This window comes from Mustela putorius, unplaced genomic scaffold (genome assembly GCF_011764305.1).
Source record: "Mustela putorius furo isolate JIRA1106 unplaced genomic scaffold, ASM1176430v1.1 tig00000224_pilon_pilon_pilon, whole genome shotgun sequence".
In the NCBI taxonomy this organism is placed as follows: domain Eukaryota; kingdom Metazoa; phylum Chordata; class Mammalia; order Carnivora; family Mustelidae; genus Mustela; species Mustela putorius.
In genome coordinates, this window is record NW_025421321.1 from 1,104,106 (window position 1) to 1,127,757 (window position 23,652).

The 23,652-nt window shown below is 40.2% G+C and overlaps 1 protein-coding gene across 2 annotated transcripts; it reads right to left on the bottom strand.

Moving 5' to 3' along the window:
* Positions 1-395: 395 nt before the first annotated feature.
* On the bottom strand, positions 396-23,616 carry GINS1 (GINS complex subunit 1). 2 transcript variants are annotated; one of them, XM_004781238.3, is made up of 7 exons: positions 23,310-23,616; positions 14,485-14,549; positions 10,814-10,912; positions 10,219-10,309; positions 6,114-6,230; positions 3,378-3,452; positions 396-946 (listed from the first exon to the last, which is right to left on the bottom strand). In XM_004781238.3, exons 1-7 carry the CDS (start codon positions 23,334-23,336, stop codon positions 878-880), a joined length of 543 nt encoding a protein of 180 aa, XP_004781295.1. In that variant the 5' UTR covers positions 23,337-23,616; the 3' UTR covers positions 396-877. The 2 variants fall into 2 exon arrangements, with proteins under 2 accessions (XP_004781295.1, XP_004781294.1); XM_004781237.3 differs by lacking the exon at positions 23,310-23,616 and adding an exon at positions 19,170-19,380.
* Between the last annotated feature and the right edge of the window lie 36 nt (positions 23,617-23,652).

Sequence of the window (23,652 nt, forward strand, 5' to 3'; positions counted from 1 at the left end):
CTCTTTAAAAGGAGGAATTACAGGGGAACCTGGCTGCCTCAGTCGGTTAAGTGTGCGACTCTTGGTTTTCGTTCAGGTCAGGATCTCAGGGTTGAGAGTTCGAGCCCCACATCACACTCTGCACTGGGTATGGAACCTGCTTAAGGTTCTCGCTCTCTCTCCTTCTGCCCCTCCCTCTCTCTCTCGCTTTCTGTCTCCCTCTGCCTCTCTCTCTCCCTCTGTCCCTCTGAATGAATAAATAAATAAAAAGAGAAATTACATAGTCTTAAAAGACATATTAATTTGCATAAAATAGCTTGTTCCGCTATAAAGCACCATTATAAACCACAGTGTTTTGTTCTGGTACTTAAATAACATTTTTGGAGTGAAAATTATCACTAAAGTAACACATGAACCCGACAACAACAAAAAAGAATTTTATTATATTAAAGAGTACTATATTAATTTGCCGAAGTTTTATCACTTAGGAAAGGTTATTACCTTCCTTGAATTTGTACTATAAGACAGTATGCTATACCATGGGCTGGAAATGTACACTGGAAAAATAAAGTCATTACCAGGGAGGACAAAGAAAATCAAATATTAACAAATGCTTACTTCCATTAAAAAAATTTTGTCAAAAAACCACATTGTAGTAACTGTAGGAATCTTGTAATTACAGACATAGCTTACAATAGTTTATTACAAAGAGGAGGATGAATCCTGTACAAAAGAAAAGCAAACCACTCCTTTGCTAGATACTCCTGGTTATCTTGAAGAACTTCTGTAAAGAACCTTTAAAATCAAAGAGATGAGGGTGGAGATGGACGTGCAGCACATTCCGTTGTGTGGCTGCCCCTCACACCACAGGGAAGCCTAGTGGCGCCTCAGCACAAGGTCAGGACAGCACATGCTCCAGAATGCCCTGTCTAACCAGCTGCTCACACTTCCACCGGGGTAAAAAGTGCTGAGGGGAAGGGCGGGGAGAGGGAGAAAGAGAAAAAATTGGAAAAGAATTGAAAATTACATTTTGCATCATTAAAAAGCAACAACTGATCACCTATTTTTCAAGCAGCTGAGTAGCTAAACGTAAGTACATGTGTTATTTTAGTCAATTGAAATGAAGCCACTTAAAACTCTACTGAATTCTGATTTTTATAAATAAATTTATAGTTTGCTTCATTTAAACTTAACTGAAGACTTATGCATTCCATCAGGAATTTTGTTATCTGCATTTTGGGAAACCCCAGGGTGGGATTCTGCACCAGTGGACCACAAGGGGACAACAGCTTGTTGGGAAGACCACTGAAAGGAGCTTCTTCTCAATTAAGCTTCTCTAGTATTGAGCCTGAACATTTATTCTCATCAATAACTAGAGTAGCCTCTATCCTCCTGTATTTTTCAAGGATTAGAAGTATCTGTAATTTGCAGGGTGGGTGCTGTTCACACACTGCATGTAAAGACACTGGTACCCAGCTAAGGCTCATACTCCATGTCCTTCCAAGAGAAAACCACTCTCATTCTGAGGCCAAAAAGATTCTCCCTGTCTGATTCCCCCAAAACATAGGGGCTTAAAATGGGAGCGTTTACTGAAGTCTGGGGTGGGAAAGTACAGGCAGCAAGGCAGAAAACTTTCCAATCTCACAGATGACCAAAGAAGTCTCAAAGAAAAGATAGACGTTCTTGGGTAAAAACCAAAAACCCTACATTAGGAAGTTCACAGCAAATAATCTTTGAAAATAACTGCAGCATGAGGGATTATCACAATAGTTTAGGGAAGTGTGCCATGGTTCCATGGGCCTATGGGCCTTCCTCACCAGCTCACAGGCCTATCATGGGCCCTGAGACAGGGATTTACCTCCTGACCAGTCAGGAAGACACCCTGCTGTCTAATTTGTTAAATGGATTTTTAAAATGCCTTAAGAATGTGAAATGTAAAAAAAGAGAAAATATATTTAGTTGTTCGTTTAAGTTATTCCAATTCCTACTACAAAGTAGGGGGGGGTTCTGATTTCTGGGCACATAAACATGCTTGCTATATGGACAAGTATAAAGAAATCTATGGCAAAAAAATGTGTTCCTATTATTGTTTTATATTATGTGGATGATCTACACCAAATTCTATAGAAAACTGGTTTTAGATGTGGTCAGATATTTTAGAAGTAGATAAATAGATAGTAAGTAAAAGACACATAAAAATGTCCTCTATTTTTATAATCGAGGGTGGGCAATACTGAGACAAGTTAAACATCTCAAGGGGAAGGCTTCTGCACGGTCTACAGAGAGTGACAACTATCTAGCACTGGGAGCAGGAAGGGGTGGGGCGGGCTCAGCTGGTTTCTACCTGAGCCAGCCCCACCTGGGCACTATGGTGGAGAGATCAAAGAGCTTGAGAGAGAAATTCAAACACAGGATGACAGTGTTTGAGATGAAGTTTTCTCCTATCTTGCTTTATGAGGATAGCTTTGTTCTTGTGAATCACAACTTCCTGCTGGGTCTTCCAGAAATACAGATTTTGATGAGAGCACTTCTTCATCATCTGCTTTCTATTCATTCTATCTACTTCCCAGAGGATACTTGGGAGGGAAATTTTTGCTCTAACAATCAAAGATTTTAGGATCCCTTGAAGAATCTCTTTAGGGGTGCCTGGGTGGCTCAGTGGGTTAAGCTTCCGCCTTCAGCTCAGGTCATGATCTCAGCATCCTGGGATCAAGTCCCGTATCAAGCTCTCTGCTTGGTGGAGAGCCTGCTTCCCCCTCCCTCTGCCTGCCTCTCTGCCTACTTGTTCTCTCTCTCTCTGTGTCAAATAAATAAATAAAATCTTAAAAAAATAAAATATAATAAAATAAAAATAAACTTTTGATCGATATCACTATTTCTTTGCCAAAGAACTAGAATTTGAAAGGTGACCTACAAGCTGAAAATGAGCACTTAGCACCTTTTTTTCCCCCCAAAGATTTTATTTATTTATTTGACAGGCAGAGATCACAAGTAGGCAGAGAGGCAGGCAGAGAGCAAGGAGGAAGCAACCCACTGAGCCACCTAGGTTCCCCGAGCACTTAGCACCTTTTTAATAAATTCAAAGAGAGCTGTTAAATCCAACAATTTAATAAGCCCTTAATAAGAATAAGCCCACTTACCTAGAAAAAGGCTCACTGTGTAATTTCCCAGTAACATGCTTAGTGTTAAATACAAGCAATAACCTAGTAAATTAACCTTTTCTTGATATATGCAAGTCTTTATATTTAGAAAACAGGCAAAACAGTGTGTCTTATACTAAGCATAATGCTTATGATACACATGCTCATCACAAGGCAACATTTACTTTGCTACTGATTCTAACATTTGCATCGTTCAACACTCTCATAGGATTTAAAGTATCTCAACACGAGAAATACCTGACTATTTTTTTTTAACAGGACTGAAGTACCATCATCAACTTCAAATTCTCCATAGTCTTTTAGACACCGCACCTGAAAAAAACAAAAAACAAAAACCTTTTGTTTTATCTAAATTATGTTTAATATATAGTGACCATAAAGTAAATAGGGGTTATAAAAATACCCACCCAGTACAAATGCTAGGCTTTCTGTCTCTCTGTTTCATCTCTGTGTACCTGGGCCTAGGACTCCTTACTGACAAGCCAACTGTCCTGCTGGGATGGGGAGAATGGCAGGATCTCCACATGTACGTGTATGTCCATGCCGACAGCAAAGAAACCTAGGGAGCTGGTGAGGGAAGACAACATCACATATCGTGTTCCCTCTGCAAATCCTGAAAAATCAAAATACCTATCTACAAAGTAAAGAGAATGTTATATTGATTCCAACTTGCCTCTTAACAGATTCTTCCATGAAATATCAGTATCTGAGAAAAGAACATAGGTAAGTCTCTACAATTTCTGTTTTAAAGGGATTCTTCTAATCTTCTTCAATATTCAGATTATTTCCCAGAAATATGTAGAAGTACACCATGAAAGAAGAGATGCAGACTCACATCAGAAGAATCAAGAGAGGTTCTTTGTCAGGAGGTAGGAGGGGTGAGGCAGCCTTTTGATAACCACTTCTGTAACTGCCAAGAAGATTACCAAGAGACTGCAGCTTTCAGTTTTCCTCTCCCATGAGAACCCAGGATAGGAGTTGGTGCTCCTGAGGTCTTGCATTAGTATGAGTGAAGCCAACCCCACCAGCAAGTTCCAGTCTTCTACTTTTCCTAGATTTCATGCCCTATGATCCCTCTGAAATCTTTTTTTTTTTTAATATTTTATTTATTTATTTGACAGACTGAGATCACAAGTAGGCAGAGAGGCAAGCAGAGAGAGAGGTGGAAGCAGACTCCCTGCTGAACAGATAGTCCAATGTGGGGCTCGATCCCAGGACCCTGGGATCATGACCTGAGCTGCAGGCAGAGGCTTTAACCCACTAAGCCACCCAGGTGCCCCATCCCTCTGAAATCTTAACATGACTTCCAAAGGTATTTTACTTAGTTCAAAAAACACCATTTAAGAAGAATCTCCTCCCCTGCCCCAATGCTACATTTTTGCTTCTTTAAATAGACTTATAGAGGCACCTGGGTGGCTCAGTGGGTTAAAGCCTCTGCCTTTGGCTCAGGTCATGATCCCAGGGTCCTGGGATCAAGCCCTACATTGGGCTCTCTGCTCAGCAGGGAGACTGCTTCCTCCTCTCTCTGCCTGCTTCTCTGCCTACTTGTGATCTCCGTCTGTCAAATAAATAAATAAAATCTTTAAAAAAAAAAAAGACTTATGTTATGGAAAACCTCAAATACTCAGAAGTAAAAAGACTAATATAATGAAACTCCATCAACTGGCTTCGACAATTATCAACATGCGGCCAATCTTGCTTCCTCACCTACTTCTGGATTATTTTGAACCAAATCCTACATACCATTTCATCCGTAAATATTTAAGTACCTATTTCTAAAAAATGAGATTCTATTTATTTAATTTTTTAGAGGTTTATCAATTTTATTCTTGCTCACAAAGAATCAGCTTTTGGTTTCAACTGATTTCTTTTTCTTTTCTTAAGTTTTTATTTAATTTCAGTTGCTGTTATATTAGTTTTAGGTGTAAGTTTTTTTTCAAGAAACATAATCTCAAAACTGTTATCACATCTTATTAATCATTTTTACTATCATGAAATTCCCGGCTAGTATCCACATTCCCCCATCTATTTCATCACTGTTTTCTTTAAGGCTGCCATGTTACATCAGAATCCAACGAGAGCTACACATGACACATTTCTGACATGTCTCCACATCTTTTAATCTATACAGTTTTTTCCCTTTTTCCCTTCCTCTTGGCAATCTACTGATAAAGAAAGTGGGTACTTTGGTAGTTTCCCACAAACTAGATTTTGTTGTGGGTACCTATGGGGTCACTTAACATGTTCCTCAGTCCCCGAATTTCCTATAAACTGAAGTTTTATCTAGAGGCTTGATCAGATCAGGTTTGACTTTCTGGCAAATGGTGTTACACACTTCCTCTTGCAAGACCTCATGAAACAGAATGTCTGGTTGTTCCTTTCTAGATGTTACGACTGATCAGTGGGTCTAGGTGTTACCTGTACCCATCCGTAAACCTCATCATCATCTCCATTAACTTTTCACCTACTGGTTTTAGAAGCTATTTGCCTTTAAAGTAATTTAAAATAATTTCTGTTCGACTAATCTACCAACTTAAAACATAGGTTCATATGTTTCATTCTGCTTTCAAAATCTACGGGTTGGTCTTCCACTTTAGTTTTTTTAATAACATATAAAGCATATATATGGTTCCAAAGTTAACACTGTTAAAATATGTATATTCAGAAAATTTTAGCTATTCTATCCTATTCCCACCAGCCCCCTAGAGGTAACATTTTTGGTTTGGATATATGTTTCTTTTTTAATGTTAAGTTAATATATATTCATATACTCCCTCTTCTTAGACAAACGTCAGCATAATCTATGCATTGAAGAAAAATCTATTTTATCTTAGTGGTTTTTTTAAAAGATTTTACTTTTAACTAATCTCTACACCCATCATAGGCCTCAAATTCAAGATGAAGAGCATCATGCTCTACCGACTGAACCAGCCAGGCACACCAAGAAAAATCCATCTTAAAAGGTATACTTACCTCGATATATAGGCTTTTCGGAGGTTTCATATCCTGTGTGATGTCCAAACCTTCATCTCCTCCCAGTGACTTCATATAGATAGCAAGGGATTTTTTATAATGATTGAACCACTCCATCTGTAAATATAGTCATTTTACAAAGTTATAAAAAGAAAAACTTGCAGAAATTGTATATTTATCCTTTCATAAATAGCACATTTTCCCACATAGATCACTACTGACCATTCATTCATTTAAACTGCAAGTATTACGAATTGCCTGTTATGAACTGGTCTGGGGATTTAGGATAGATCATTTAACAAAGTGAAAATCTCTATGCTCACAGAAGTTACATTCTAGCATACTTAATCACAGACCTAAGAGACATTTGACCAGATACAAACTCCATTTCAGAATTATGATCTCTCTAAACCCTGCATTGATAGTTTTTCTGGAAACCATTAAAACCCTGCTGAGAAAAACACCCAAGTGTCCATCAACTGATGAGTGAATAAGATACATATATCCATACAATAGAATATTATTCAGCCATACCTCAGGATGGTACATGTTAGCACATGGATGAACCTCAAAAACATGCTAAGTGAAAGGCACAAAAGGCCACATACTTACTACATGATTCCACTTAAATGAAAAATCCGTAATACAAAAACCTATATAAAAAGTAGATTTGTAACCTCCAGGAGCTGGGAAAACAGGAGACAATGTAGAGTAACTGATAATGGATACAGAGTTTCTTTTGGGGGTGATGAAAATGTTCTGGAATAAGATGGTGATAACAGATACTCTGAATATACAAAAAACCCCAAGTTGTATATTTTAAAGGGGTAAACTTTATGTTATATAAGTTACGTCTAAGTAAATCTGTTATTTTTTTTCATTGTTGAGAGATATTTAAGACCTAAATATATGCAGGGATTACCACATACATGATTCAGTATTATATCAACTCACCTATAGATTCAATTAAATTTCAACCAAAATCTCCAAAAAAAAAAAAAGAAATAGGAGCACCTGGGTGGCTCAGTGGGTTAAAGCCTCTGCCTTCGGCTTGGGTCGTGATCCCAGAGTCCTGGGATCGAGCCCTGCATCGGGCTCTCTGCTCTGTGGGGAGCCTGCTTCCTCCTCTCTCTCTCTCTGCCTGCCTCTCTGCCTACTTGTGATCTCTGTCTGTCAAATGAATAAATAAAATCTTAAAAAAAAAAAAAAAAAGAAAGAAAAAGAAAGAAAAGAAAAAAAGAAATAGAACCTGACAAATTGAGTCTAAAATTTACACGGAAATGCAAAGGGCCAAAAATAGTTGACACACCTGAAAAAGAACAAGATGGTAATACTTACTCAAGACATACAATAAAGTTATAATAATTACAACAGTGTAGAACTGGTATAAGGACATATAGATTAAGAGAATAGAAGAGAAAGTCCCCTATCCCAAATCCTCAGATATACTGACACACAATTTATGACAAAAGTGGCACCACATGTAGAGCAATGGTAAAAAGACTTTTCAATTAAGTGATATTGGATTATCTCACTATCCGTATTCAAAATTCAACATTATACACAGAAATCAATGCCAGTACTGTAGATCTCCTCGTGAAAGGTAAAACAATACAGCTCCTAAAAGATTCCATAGAAAAACGTCTTCATAATCCTTATAAGAAAGTATGTGTGTGTGTGCACGCCTGCCTGAGCCCTCAGGTTTAATAATGCACCTACATGACTCACAGAACTGTGGAAAGCGCTACAATTACAATCACAATTTTACCATAATGAAAGGGATAAGAAACACTAGCAGCAGAAGGAAGAGGCACATGGGGAGGTCTGGCAAGGTACTACAGGGGCAAAGGGTAGGTCACCCCAATATGGGCCAATTTAGCAAGAAGTGTTTTGAGTTAAAAAGCAATTTAAACCCAGCAGATTCAGGAAAAGCTCTTTAGGGGGCCTGGGTTGCTTAGTCATTAAGCATCTGCCTTTGGTTTAGGTCGTGATCCTGGGGTCCTGGGATAGAGGCCTGCATCAGGCTCCCTGCTCAGCGGGAAGTCTTCTCTCCCCTACTCCCCCTGCTTGTGTTCCCTCTCTTGTTGTCTCTCTCTCTGTCAAATAATAAATAAACAAAAACCTTTAAAAAGAAAATGGAAAAGCTCTTTGTCTCTCTTACAACTGCCTTAAAAAATTTAGATTAAGTATCTGCTCCAGGAAGAGAGTTCCCACCATAGACAACCACATTATTCTCTGAACAAGGTATGGTAGACAGGAAGGGACCTAGCAAAGCCTGTTTGATAACAAAGCCTCTCTTTGTCTCATTGTTTCTGTGGGTGCCCACCCCTCACCCCCTACCCCACCCATCCCCTCAAACATCTGTTTACCAAACATTTGCTGTTTTCCATTCTTCTGGAGGATTACATTCTTTCCCTTTCAAGTCCTAAACCCCTAACCCTTGAGGCTCCTGGCTGGTTCCACTGGTAGAACATATGACTCTTGATTCTCTTGATCTGAGAGTCCTGAGTTCAAGACCCATGTTGGGCACAGAGCTTACTTAACAACAACAGAAAAGACACATATACCTCATTTTGCCTGCTTTTGGAATTTCCATGTCTATATGGATTCCCTGTATGTATGAAATTTGATTTTTTCCTGTTTATCTGTCTCATGTTGGGACACCCAAGGTGGGTCAGTCAGTTAAGTGCCCCACTCTTGACTTTGGCTCAGGTCATGATCTCAGGGTTGTGGGATCGAGCCCCACACTGGGCTCTGTGCTCAGCACAAAGTCTGCTTGAGATTATCTCCCTCTCCCACTGCCTCTCCTCTGGCTTGTGCATACCCTCTCTCTGATGAATAATAAACACAATCTTAAAACAAAAAATCTAGCTCATGTCAATTCGATTCTTATTCTGGTTAAAAGGACCTTAAGGGGACAGGACATTCTTGCTCCCTGACAGTAAACAAACATGAAGCTTCTAGTGTCCTTTCCCTATGGAATCATGACACACTGCCCTTCTGGCACAATATGTAACAATACACACAAAGTACTGTCAATTGGGGAGGCTCACACAAGCTTTGGTGTCCAGAATTTTTACTGGGGTTTTATCACACAGGCACCATTGTTTAAACTTTTTTTTTTCTTTTTAAGAAATTTTTTATTATTATCTATTTGACAGAGAGAGATCACAAGTAGGCAGAGAGGCAGACAGAGAGAGAGAGGGGGAAGCAGGCTCCCTGCTGAGCAGAGAGCGCGATGCGGGGCTCGATCCCACGACCCTGGGATCATGACCCGAGCCGAAGGCAGAGGCTTTAACCCACTGAGCCACCCAGGTGCCCCCAGGCACCATTGTTTAAAACACCATCCATGTGACTGAGTTCCAACTCTATCTCCACTCTCCTCTCTGGAAGTTTGACTGGAATCAAGATATTCAAAGCTCTAAACCTAAGGAGATAGCAGGACCCCTCAAATTTGTAGCCAGTTAGTCAGAAAGAAGCCCTGGAAACCCCCAAACCTGTGGCTGGGGAAGTTTGGTCTAACTCTAATAGTGTCAGAAGTCACTTCAAGCCTAGAGTAGGTAAGTACTACCACCCTCATTGTGTAAATGAGGGCATTTAGACATAGAGAGAACTCAAGTCACTTACCAAAGATTAGACAGTGGCAGAAACAACATTCTGAACCCAAGTTTACTTGACTCTAATCCTGTGTCCTTAAATATTGGGCTAGCTCTGGGCCTTAGTGACGGGACAAATGAAGAGTTTTGTTACAGGTATTCATGTCGAATAAGAGAGTACACACACACACTCTCTCTTTATGGAAAATCCCTAAAAATGATGCCAGTTCTTTAATCCTATAAATGGATCACTAATAAGTAACATAATGGAATCCTTAATCTTGTTAATCTGAGAGGTTTCCACATAGCACTTAGAATTACTCCTATCATTCTCCTCATACTATATACTAAGTAAATACAGACCAAAAACTGCTGAAAAACAGATTTTAAAGAGAAATACCATTATAGAACAATACTATGCTATACTCTACTGTACAAATACTATTACAGAACAATGCCACAACCACAATTTTCCAGATTCAGAAACGTGAACAACAGTACTAGCTTACTTCTTCAGCAGACATGTGAAATCGTAAGGCATTGGGCAGGACGCTGCCATACTCCCACCTGAGTGCTCTGATCCGAAGCAATCGGTCATACCTAGGACAGAAAGAAGGTACGAGCTCGCATGACTGTAAGAAGATACCTTGGGAATGACAGGGAGACATAAATATGGGCTGGATGGGTGCAGTGAAGAGTTCTTTGTTTCTCTAGGTTTGAGAATGGTGCCATGGTCATGGGAGAAAAGGCCCCAAAGGTCCTTATTTCTTAGAGTATTCAGTGGTAAAAGCCCATCAGTTTCTAGAATAGTATTAATACAGGCAAATAAAACAAGATGAAGCAAATATGGGAAAATGTTAAAAAACTGTTAAACCTATATGATGTCTCCATGGGGGTTCACAGTATTATTCTCCCTAGTTTTATGAATACTACAATTTTTCACAATGAAAAAATTTAATGGAAGAAAGAAAAGTATTTAGAATGCTTATACAGGAAAAACAAATCTAAGAATGTCTGTTATCCATTTGAAATGGTTAATTAGGAAACCACATGGGAAGCCCTCCATTTATTCCCTGCACCACAAGCAAAAACTGAGAAACTTACAGGTATGCTACAGCACAGCGTCGATTTCTTAACAAAGAACAGTGTCGAAACTTGATGGTTGATATCAAGTCACTTTGTCCACCCGACTTTACTTCATTCCTGGTAAGAACATTTAAAAAAGAAAAGAACAAATATACATATTTCAGCATAAGGAAAATTTTCAAAGCCAACTAACAACTGACCTCCACGTTTGTTTTTATCTATTTATAATTAGTGATTAATCTAAACAAATAGTACTTGCTTCCACATAAGAGCTTTAATTGGTATGCTAAAAGACAAAAAAGCCAAAAACCAAAAGTAAACTAATTTACCTAAAATCATGCTATCAGCATTTCATTTAAGTATTTAAGTATTCACTTAAGTGTTTAAGTATTTAAGTATTTCACTTAAGTATTTAAGTATTCATTTGGTATTTTGCATTTTTGCACACTGATTAATCTTCATTATTTTCAAAAGACACACATTGTGTTTACTCACTTTTTAGAATTCTTTTACCATGCTGGAGTAAGAGATAAACCTAACATCATGGTTAACAAGATTATGATCTTATATCATATTTTTATTTTAAATAGGACTACTCTTTTAATGGTTTTTCTAAATCTTTGCAATAAAGTAAGTTAAAATGGTAGTAAAAATGGTCCTTCATTTATCCCACAAATATTTATTGATCTTCAACATGTATGTGTCCTATATTGCAGTGTTGTTCACACAGAGAGGGAAAAATTTTGGTTTTACCCTACAAAATGTACATCTCCTTAGATATTAGATAAATATATTTAAAAACCAGATGTATGGGGCGCCTGGGTGGCTCAGTGGGTTAAAGCCTCTGCCTTCGGCTCAGGTCATGATCCTAGGGTCCTGGAATCAAGCCCTGCATCGGGCTCTCTGCTCAGTGGGGAGACTTCTTTCCCCATTCTCTCTGCCTGCCTCTCTGCCTACTTGTGAGCTCTCTCTCTCTGTCAAATAAATAAAAATCTTTAAAAACAAACAAACGAAAAACCACAAACCAGATGTATAATTAATGGGCACAGAGTTTCAGTATTATAGGATAAAAGATTATGATGATGGATGGTGGTGATAGCTGTGTAACATTATGCACATATTTACTACCACTGCACTGTACACTTAAAATGGTTGAGATGGCAAATTTTATGTTATTTATATTTTACCATAATAAAAATGATGGAAAAAAACAAATCAAAGACAATGTACAGATTGAGTAAGAATCTACTTTGGAGTTTTAAAAGGAACTGGATAGGAGTGCCTGGGTGGCTCAGTGGGTTAAAGCCTCTGCCTTTGGCTCTGGTCATGATCTCAGGGTCCTGGGATCGAGTCCCGCATTAGGCTCCCTGCTCAACTGGGAGCCTGCTTCCCCTGTCTTCCCCTCTGCCTGCCTCTCTGCCTACTTGTGATCTCTGTCTGTCAAATAAATAAATAAAATCTTAAAATAAATAAATGAATAAATAAATAAAAATAAAAGGAACTGGACAGATAAAAAAGGGATTCCTTCCTGTAGTGCCTGTTCCAGTCCCTGAAAATAGAGGGAAATATCTATGTCCCTGTCCTATCACGTCTTCTACATCTGCTCTGTACATTTCTGTCACTCTCTGAAAGTCAGATTCATCCTCCAGGTTGTTTACAGTGTGCTCTGGATTATAAAGAAACAGTACAAATAAAATATACCCAAGGTAATACCAGAGTATTTCATTAAGTACATAATAACTTCCTAAAAAATTTTACTTTTACACGAGTAATTAAAAAGGAATAGACTTCCGAAAAAATTTTAACAGAAATTAATAGTGACTGTCCCCTACACCCCACCAAGAAACTAGGAGGGTGGGGCACATAATTTTGGATCACAAATTTGCAAATGGTACAAATACAGCAAATACAGGAAAATCATTCCCTTACTGGACTAAGGCCTGTCAGGCCACCTCCTAAATAAATATGTCTTTAACCTGTTCACTTTCTATTTAGTCCAGGTCACCTCTGCTGTCACCTGGATGGCCAGCATGCCTCCCTTCTCTTGGTCCCCTTGTCTATTGTCCACAGAGTAGCTATGTTGATCTTTTAAAACATAACCATGCCACCATCTTAAAATTGCTTAAAATTCTCATCTTGTGTTACCCTTTGCCTGCTTGCTAAGCTTCAGCCACACTGGTCTTCTTTAACTATCACTGTCCTGAGCACCCCACCCTCCTTCACAACTCAGGGCCTTTGCATATACTGCCCCCTTGACCTAGGACACTCTCTGCCCCGTCACTGCCTTACTGAAACTGGCTTCTCCTTTAGATCTCAGCTGAAAGGTTTCTTCCTTGGAGAGAACTTCCCTGATACCTCAATCTAAGTCTGCCTTTAATTGATTATTTTCTCTCCCAGAACTGTTGTTTTCCTTCATGGCATGTATCCCAATTCGGCATATCTGTATTTATTTATTATCTATCTTCTGCATTATTAGACTGTGAGGGCTATGGGGACAGACATCTTTATTGTGTCGTTTACAGCTGAAATACCAGAGCCACTTATCAGCACATAATCATTTAGCACATATTTGTTGCATGAATTAATGAATGAACAAAGTGCTTGGGAACTTGAGTTTGGGACTTTATATTTGCCTTATACTTACTGTAAACCTGCTATGGTTCTTTCCTTCATTCCACCTGTGAAGATTTTTCTGTATCTCTCCTTAAACAACTCAGTTGGAAAATGCTCCCACTGTTTATGTGCTCCACAGATCTTACCAGCATGTTACTGATTTCTATGCCCAAGTAACTGATCAAAACACTGTACCTAATAAGGCCAAAAATGAAATGTCAGGTCACAGACGGACATCTGTTGATTGACATCTGTTGGCTGAGATCTGGATAAATCACCTCTGATCCCAGAGCTGATACTCCTTGTATCTTACTCTTCACCAAATCACAAGAACTTATGAAGTTTGTCACACAGCCCAAATGCTCCAGTGTGCTACCACCATGCTCAGCTCTAAATGTTTTCTAAACCCAGAGCTCTTTTACACACCAGGCTGTAGCCTTCTATAGCACTGGTTCTAGGCAAACTTTGCTAAAGCTGCTGGAAATCACTGCAGCTCCTATTAAGTTTACAAATTGCCTGTTACCCATTTAAGGCACCAAGGCAGCTATTAGTGAAAATGAGCCATGGAAACTCTAGATTTCACTTTGTTAGAATTTTTATTTGCTGCTGTCTCATTTCTTTTAAATTCACTCTAATACTCTGTCATAGGATTCAAATAAATATTTACTGAGCATCTGCTATGTACCACACACTATTTGAATCCCCATAAATTTAGGGTGATCAACACAAATCCCCTCAGTCCTGTATAGCTACAGTATGATCAGGCTCACAGATAATTTAAAAAAAAAAAAAATCTTATCTAAAAACTGATGGGACATTATCTTATTTCAGTATCATATTTTTTAAGTTGTTTTAAAATATCAATCTCATCAGGGGTGTGTGGGTGGCTCAGTTGGTTGGGTGTCTGCCTTTGGCTCAGGTTATAATCTTGAGGTCCTGGGACTGAGCCCCATATTGGGCTGCTGCAGCTCAATAAGAAGAAGCCTGCTTCTCCTTCTCCCTCTCCTCCTTTCCCCTGCTTGTGCTCTCAAATAAATAAAAACTCTTAAAAAAGACTTCTATCTGTCAAAACTTACACATCTGACTGGTTTTGTTCATATAAAGCTTTCATCTCCTCCAGAACTTGCCTGAGTCCATCCTCCTAGAATATATAAAATGATATTGATACACATCTATTAATTCCTCCACCAAGTCCATAGCAATGTTTGATCTACTGTTTATCTTTGATTTTGATATTTTATCAAAAAGCAATACCTATGAGAATGGATATAACAAGTGTTGGTGAGGATAAGGAGAAATTGGAACACTCATACATTGTAGACAGGAATATAAAATGATGCAGTCCTATGAAAAACATTCTGATGGTTCCTCAAAAAATTTAACATAGAATTATCATATCATCTAGCAATTCCACTCTTAGGTATAATACTCAAGAAACTTGAAAACATGTTCATTCAAAAACTTTGTACATAAATTTTCAGAGCACCATTATTTATGGCAGCCCCAAAGTAAAAACACCCAAATATCTATCAACTGATGAACTAATAAATCAAATATGGTATATCTACTCAATGGAATATTATTTGGACATAAAAAGGAATATAGTACTGCATGCATCAACATGCACTGAACTTTGGGAACATTATCCTAAGTGAAATAAGCCAGACATAAAATGTTAAATATTGTGATTCCACTTACCTGAAATATCTAAATAGGCAAATTCCTAGGGATTTGATTAGAGGTTACTAGGGACTGAGGGAAGAGGGAAATGGGGAGCTATTGCTTAATGGTTACAAAGTTTCTGTCACAGTTGATGAAAATGTTTTGGACAGAGGAGTGATGGTTGTACAATGACGTGAATGTAATTGATGGCACTGATATACACTTAAAATTGGTGAAAATGGCAGATTTTATGTTGTATATATATTCTACCACAATAAAAAATAGAGAAAAAAGGGTTGCCTGGGTGGCTCAGTGGGTTAAAGCCTCTGCCTTTGGCTCAGGTCATGATCTCAGAGTCCTGGGATCAAGCCCCGCATCAGGCTCTCTGCTCAGCAAGGAGCCTGCTTCCTCCTCTCTCTCTCTCTCCCTGCCTCTCTGCCTACCTGTGATCTCTCTCTCTCTGTCAAATAAATAAATAAATAAATATAGAGAAAAAAAGCAATAAAAAGGAATGAATTACCGACAACTTATGCAATCAACATAACTGATTAAAGAAACTCTTAAATACACTGTAGTAAGCAATAGTAGTCAGATACCAAGGAGTACATACTGTATGATCCCTGCTGGCCCTTTAGAGAAAAAGTATGCAGCTCCTAGCACATTGAATCCAGAAACCTCTCCCCACAAAAAAGACAATTATCTGTAGCCATGGAAAGTCTATCAGTGGTTGCCCACAGCTGCAGATAGTAGGTAGCTACAAAAGGGGAAAAGGAAACCCTTGGGGTGACAGGAATCTTGACCGTGGCACTGGTTATAAAGATGTATACATTTGTAAAAAGTGCTAAGGCATGACAAAAATAAGTAAGTAAATAAATAATGAAAACAGATCTTAAAAAATTACTACAAGGGTAGTAATAATGCCTTCTACTCAGGTCATGATCCCAGGGTCCTGGAATTGAGTCCCACATTGGGCTCCTTGCTCAGTGGGGAATCTGCTTCTCTCTCTCCTTCTGCCCCTCTCCCTGCTTATGTACTCTCTTTCTCAAATAAATAATAAAATCTTTTTTTAAACATTTTTTTAAGATTTTATTTATGTATTTGACAGAGAGAGAAATCACAAGTAGACAAGAGAGGCAGGTAGAGAGGGGGAAGCAGGCTCTCCGCTGAGCAGAGCTCGACGCAAGGCTCAATCCCAGGACCCTGAGATCATGACCTGAGCTGAAGGCAAAGGCTTAACCCACTGAGCCACCCAGGTGCCTCTAAAAGATTTTGTTTATTTATTTATTTGACAGAGAGAGAGAGAGATCACAAGTAGGCAGAGAGAGGGAGAAGCAGGCTCCCCGCTGAGCAGAGCTGGATGTGAGGCTTGATCCCAGGACCCTGGATCATGACCTGAGCTGAAGGCAGAGACTTAACCCATTGAGCCACCCAGGCACCCCTAAATAATAACATCTTAAAAAAAAAAGATTACCAGAAAACATGAACACTTTTGGTTTGCAACAAGAGAAGGACCAAAGGAGTTTCTCTACTATCCACCTTGGGGCAAACTTCTAAAAAATTTTCCTTTGGAAGAATAAAATTATTAAAATTCTAAAATTCATAAATATTACATAGTAGGTCTTTCAGCAATCCAAAGATAAGTGACCCAGCTACTTTTAAGACCAAAATGTATGCAGTAGCAAAAACATTTTGGGACTATTGGTATAACTACAAAATCAAGAACTTAATCCTCTTCAAACATAAGAAAATATATAATTCCTAATAAAAAAAAATGTTAAGCATGATTTCTATCTTCCCTTTGCTCAAGTAGTTTAAAAGAGGTCATGGAAAAGTCTGATCTTTTAGAATTCAGTTCAATATTCCTTTTATCAGCAAATAATATTTTAAGAAATAGCTGAAACTCCTGGATGAGTAATAGATCTACAGGCATACAAAAAGATACGTATGAGGGGCCCCTGGGTGGCTCAGTGGGTTAAGCCTCTGCCTTCCGCTTGGGATATATGGTCTCAGGGTCCTGGGATCGAGCCCAGCATTGGGCTCTCTGCTAGGCGGGGAGCCTGCTCCTCCCACCTGCCCACTCTCCATCTGCCTACCTCTCTGCCTACTCGTGATCTCTGTCAAATAAATAAAATCTTTAAAAAAAAAAAAAAAGACATGTGAAATTTTATAAAAATACACACATGTGGGGCACCTGGGTGGTTCAGTCAGTTAAGCATCTGCCTTCAGCTCAGGTCATGACCCTGGAGTCCTGGGACCGAGTCCCACATTGGGCTCCCCACTCAGCAGGGAGTCTGCTTCTCCCTTACCCTCTGCCCTGCTCCCTGCTTGTATTTTATCTCTCAAATAAATAAAATCTTAAAAAAAAAAAAAATACACACATGCTGGGACCCCTAGGTGGCTCAGTTGGTTAAATGTCTGCCTTTGGCTCAGGTCATGACTCCAGGATCCTGGGATTGAGCCCTAGGTGGGACTCCCTGTTCAATGGGGAATCTGCTTCTCTCTCTTCCTTTGCCTCTGCCCCTACCCTCTGCTTGTGTTCTCTCTCAAATGAATAAAACCTTAAATAAATAAAAATACATACATGCTTTCAGATTTAGATTTATCTATAGTAAAAATTCCCACCTCAGGCTGGGAGCCCAAGATAATTTTCCTAAAAACTCACTTAAACTATTACCAGTTCTGCATATAGAAAGTGGACAATTATTTCAATTTGCTGAATACAGCATCTAACCTTGAGAGATCCTGGAATGAATAAGGCAGAGTCCTGCTCTAGACCTACTATCATCTTCCTGGGAGGAATGATTCTTGGAAGTTCCTGTGGGCCACGGGCCTACAGGAACAATCAGACCAATCAGATGGATTGGCCTGTCCCTGCTTGGCTATGTCAAGGAGTGGCCAGTCTCCTCAAGCTGAGTCTTCCAGGCTGCTGAGTAACTTGGCTAGCAGGTGGGTTTGTCAGCAGAAGGTGCACATGCAGCAAAACTGCAAAAGGTGCCCTGCCAAACTACGACCTAGAAAAAGGAGTGATTTTATAAGTTTTAAGTTCCTTCCCTGGACTCCCCCCAAAAGTGGTAACTTAAAATTTGAGTGAAACAGGTTGTTGGATGGACTCAAGGTCTGCAGAGTCAGTCGCAAGGCTGTTGTGGCCAGTTCCTGTTGGACAAGTGTCTCTTTGAGGTTGTCTCCTCATATGCCTAGTTATCTAAATGCAGCGTGGAGTCCTATTTTAGAGCCTGCACCCCTTGGCATTCCAGCATCTCTGCTGAACTTCCCACCATTGTCTCCTAACTTTTTAAATGAAGTAACTGTCCTTGAAGAACAACAATTATATATTTTCTTATGTTTGAAGAGGTTTAAGACAGGAATCTAGGAAACCTGTGTTCAAGGTGAGGTTCTGCGCCAGTATGTTGTAAGTTTGCACAAATCCCTGAACTTGATCTATAATTTCTTTTTTTAAGGATTTTTTTTTTAAAGGAGTGATCATAACCGCCCATAACATCTCCCTGCCACTGTTCTTTCTCATCTCCAATCTGTTGATTATCAGATTGAGTATCAGGCACTGTCCAGAGGACCTACACATATACATCCCACTCCGAGGGCCCTCACTACAGGAAGAACTGAGCCCTATTATTATGCTCTTTCTCGTTTTTGCAGAAGCGGACAGCCACAGAAAGCCGGAGTACTGCTCCAACCTCACACCACCGAGCCTGAATCCCGGCCTGGCTCTACAGGCCTATCTTCTGCCTTAGCGTTCAACAAACGCTAGATGGTTACCGGGCAGCCAAGATACGCTTGGTCAAGCAAAGGAACCAGCAGTAACGCTGTATGTAGGAAACACTGAAGGCAATATACTCAAGAAATTCACCAAATCGCTGCGTAATATAAATATGAATGCTCTTTTTCCTGCTATGTTTCGTTTTTCTGTGTTCCAAAATTTTGTTCCCTACTTTGGAGCTGACACGGTGAGAAAGCCCACGCTCGGAGGAGACGCAGGTTAGACCCACAGGGTCGCCCACCCTCCGCCCGCCCGCCCGCCCGCCGCTCTCCCAGGCCCCGCGCCTTCAGCCAGACCAGCCCGGTTGACCCCGTCCTCCCTCACATTGAAGGCGGGCAGCTGCCCTTCTGGCGCGCGATGCAGCTCGCGGACCAGCTCCATGGCCTTTTCGCAGAACATATCGTCCGCAGCCCTGTCCCGAGGCTTTGTCAACCGCCGACTCTCACGCCAAACGGTCGCCGGGCTCACGCACACCGCTCTGGGGATCGGTGGCTTCCAGTCCCACAGCCGCAGGTACTCGCCTCCGCCTCCGGTTCGCTCTTTGGCGCCAAACACGCCCAGCCAATAGAAACGCGCTCCAGGGCCTCGTGGCCTACGGCGGCGGCCAAAGGACAATTGCCTCCGCTGCGCAGCCGCACTATAAGAAAGGTGAAAGCTGAGGAGGATTTCGCTGGTGTATCCTTCCCTAGGGAAACCCGTGCAGCTGCGGGAGTCAGCGGGAATGGGTTCCGGCCTGTAAACTGAGCAAAGGCTCTCTTTTGAAGCTCAGTTCGCGATATATACGTATCTCGCAACGTCTTTTTTTTAAAATTAGGTCGAGTCATTTTCATTTAGGTTCAACGGGGTTCTACTTTGAGATTGAGAAGGATGCTCAGAAACTTGGTGTGCATTAATACAATGACGCAGTATTTCGTTTTCGTTGTGCAGTGTGGGCTTTTGTTTGCTCAAAAGGGAAACCAACTTTTATTGGGTATCTCCTTTGTGGTAGGGAGTGTGACATATGTATCATTTAATTCTCATGATTAACCCTAAGGTAGCTTTTATTTATTTATTTAAGATTTTATTTATTTATTTGACAGACAGAGATCACAAGTAGGCAGAAGGGCAGGCCGAGAGAGGAGGAAGCAGGCTCCCTGCTGAGCCCAGAGCCCAATGCGGGGCTAGATCACTGGACCCTGGGATCATGACCTGAGCTGAAAGCAGAGGCTTTAACCAACTGAGCCTCCCAGGCGCCCCCTAAGGTAGCTTTTAAAAGACCCTTGGTACTGATTAGAAAGCAAAATAATTTTTTTTTTTTTTTAGGTTGGCTCCATAGCCAACTTGGGGCTTGAATTCAGTACCCTGAGATCAAGAGTTGCAGGTTGTCAGGACTGAATCAGCCAGGCGCCCCAACAACTGAATAGATAACCTACCAGGTTGACTCAGCTTCTAAAGTGACAGACTTTGTATTTAAGCTTTGAACCCCACAAAATCACCTTTGATTTTAAAGGAGTTATTTAAAAACATTTGGAAAATAGTTTTAATCAGGAAGCCTACAAAGGGGGGAAATACCCAGATTAACATCAATTCACACAGCTATAATCTTACCTACATGATTATGGAAATTTTCATAATCATATAGAATCAGAGATGAAAATTAATGCTGTAGAGACAACTTGTTTTATTTGGCTACCTTTAAAAAAGCAAAACTTTTTTAAAAAGGCAATATTACTGGATTCATTCTAGCTAACCCTAGAAACTATGGTCCTCTTTTGCAAATAAAGATACAACAGATATGTAATCTGAAGAATGAGCATGGAAATGGACTTTGAATCTTTAAGCTAATTGACATTTCCTTTTCAGCTCTACAGTCAGGGATAATTTAGCTAAGTTTTATTAAAAACAAGATCCATAGTGGTCTGTGCTACAAGACTGTATTCCAACAGTCACCAGTATCCACCTTTCTTTGTCATAAACCTTTTGAATTTCAGATCCTCGGCCTGAGATTCATGTCCTCACCAGCACAATGGGGGCAACAGTACACACTTCAGAAGGGTGGTGGTGATTCCTTACTCCTTCAGCAAATATTTATGAAGTTCCTACTATATTCTGTACATTGATCTAGACACTGAAGATAAAGTAGTGAACAAAGTCCTTGTTCTCAGAGTCTATGTTCCAGTGTGGGATACAGATATACCAATGATAAATATATTCGTGAAAAATGCTCAGGAGAATAAGCCAAGGCAGGTAAACAGAGTGATGATGAGAGGACCTGAGGGTTTTCTTAGTGTTCAGAGAAAGCACAGACCTGCAGTGGGGAGCGAATAATCCATGTGGAGATGGGGCCATAGAATGGGCAGAGAATTAGCAGCAGGAGGAATGCAAGTGCAAAGGCCCCAAGGAGGGGGATGTATGACTCACACACATGCCACCCACACCTCTCCTTGAGACCCCAGCCTCAGCAAGGAGGCAGTGACACGAGCAGAGTAAGGGAGGAAGACCTTGGTGGCTGAGATCAAAGTGAGGGCCGGAGGCCCTTTCACAAGCTTTCTGTTTTATCTTCAGTGAGATGGGAAACCATATAGTTATTTTAAGCAAACAAATGACAGGACTGGACCTACATCTTTAAAAAGAACTTTGTGACAGGTGAGTTAAGTAGACAAAAGTTGGCAAAACTGGAGGTAGGAGACCACTTACACTAGTAAAATAATCCAAATGAGAGAGGATGGCAGCTTGGGCCAGAGTGTGGATAGAGGAGGTAGTCAGAAATGGTTGCATCCTGGATAGATTTTGAAAGGAGTGGTAATACAGATAGATATAAGAAGGGAGGATTCAAGGATGATCCCAGGGTTCTGACCCAAGGAAACAGAAGTATAATATTGCCATTCCTGAGGTGAAGAAGGTTACACATGGAGTTTGGGATGGGAAAAGAGTTGGGAGCTCAGCTTTGAACACAGTAATTTTAGGTGCCTACAGGATATCAGAGTGGATGAGTAGACCATTAGATAGAAGACCCTGGAGTTCAAGGAAGGGGTACAAGATACAAATGTGGGTGTCACCAGCGTAGGATGGTATTTAAAGACCATACAGAAAGTCAATGTGGAATATCAGGAAGCAAGAATTTCCTGTTCCCTTCTAGGACCTTCTAGCTGTACTAAGAATCAGATTGATATGAAATAGATTAACAGGAGAAAACCAAATTTAGTTTCCTACATACAGGGAATCCACACTGACATGGAAATTCCAAAGATAGTCAGGCAAAATAAGGTATCTGTATATTATCCTGAACTAAGGAGAATCAGGTACGGGTCTGGGACTTTGAAGGGAAAGAATGTAAGTCACAGGGCAATAAGAAGAGCAAATGTTCGGTAATTAGATACTTGTCTTGCCATATAGATGGGTCACTCAGGTAAAATTTATTTCTGGTAATAAATTATTCTGGGAAAACCCCCCAATTTAGATTCTTCTATATAGTCAAGGGAGGGGCAAAAAGTTTCATCCACAGGGAGGAAGTCTATAGGGTCTTAATTGCCTTTAGCTCAAAATAATCCTCAAACCAAAGTGGCCCACCTTGGAGCAGCCTGGCCCTTGGCCCCTACAGGACCAAGAGCTGAGGACTGTATGGGCAAGGCCTAATGCCAGCCAGACTCAATAACCCTCACATTTCTCTTCTCAACAGCCCTCCCTTGTTTTTTTTTTTTTTTTTTCCTATTAAAGAGGATTTTGTGAGTGATAGGGTCAAAAATTTTTTTTTTTAATTCAGTTTCTGGATTCCTAATCCCAGTATGTGCTAGTATAACAGTTTAAAGAATTCACAATTTAAATTCTAAAAGAGTATTTGGTGATATCCACACAAATATGAATGCTGGTTGGATATTTTTATAACACAATTAATGAAATTCTTTCACAATTTAAGTATCATTACAAAGCTAATAGAAGGAGCTACTAATTTCTCCTTTTTTTTTTTTAAATCTTTGACAGATAAAGATCACAAGGAGGCAGGGAGGCAGGCAAGAGAGAGGAGGAAGCAGGCTCCCCGCGGAGCAGAGAGCCCAATGCTGGGCTTGATCGCAGGACCCTGGGATCATGACCTGAGCCGAAAGCAGAGGCTTAACCCACTGAGCCACGTAGGCGCCCCTGAATTAGTTCTTAACTTGGGTTTTACAAGTGTAAATTTATCTTTGAAACATATTTTTTTCCACCTTTTTTTTTTTTTTAAGATTCTTTAAGTAATCTCTACTCCTAACCTGGTCAAGAGTCTCCTGCTCCAGCTACTAATTACTTTACAAAAATCTAAAATCAAATACAGACTTAAGAAGTATATTGTTTAATGAGTTCAGTTTCATACGTTCAGCCCTAAACTTAAAAATTAAATTACCTATATGTTTGTGTTTAAAAAAAGAAAAGTACCTGAAAGCATATTTTTAAAAAAAGTAAAATCTTGTGGGAAAATAGTTATAAATCATGAAAATGGTGACTTGTTACCTTTTGCTTTTGGTTCTCATAAATCATTACAGAAACGTTTCCGAGGGATTCGTTCACGTTGGGTTTCCAGCATTAGGGAAAAACCAGTCTGGGGCGGGAGAGGAAGGAGCCAGCTCTCCTCGGCGGCTCTTGCTCTTTGGATGCTTTCTGGCCGTGTTCCTTCCACATTTGGGCCACTGATCTGGGGCAGGACCGAGTGATTTTGCTCACGGCGCTGAGCATGCCGGCAAAGGCGACCCTCCCCGCCGCGGCGCCCTAGCCCAGACTCCTCGCCTGCACTACCCGTCGCTCGGCCCCCACCAGCCTGCGACGCCCCGCAAGGCTCCGCATGCCCTTCTCCAAA

Excerpts from the sequence above, each read along its gene's own strand:
- GINS1 (XM_004781237.3), bottom strand. The coding sequence starts at position 19,244 with ATGTTCTGCGAAAAGGCCATGGAGCTGGTCCGCGAGCTGCATCGCGCG. Across the intron at positions 14,550-19,169 it reads GGCAGCTGCCCGCCTTCAAT|GAGGATGGACTCAGGCAAGT; the intron begins GTGAGGGAGGAC and ends TATATATTCTAG. Across the intron at positions 10,913-14,484 it reads GAACAAAACCAGTCAGATGT|GAATGAAGTAAAGTCGGGTG; the intron begins GTAAGTTTTGAC and ends TGTTCTTACCAG.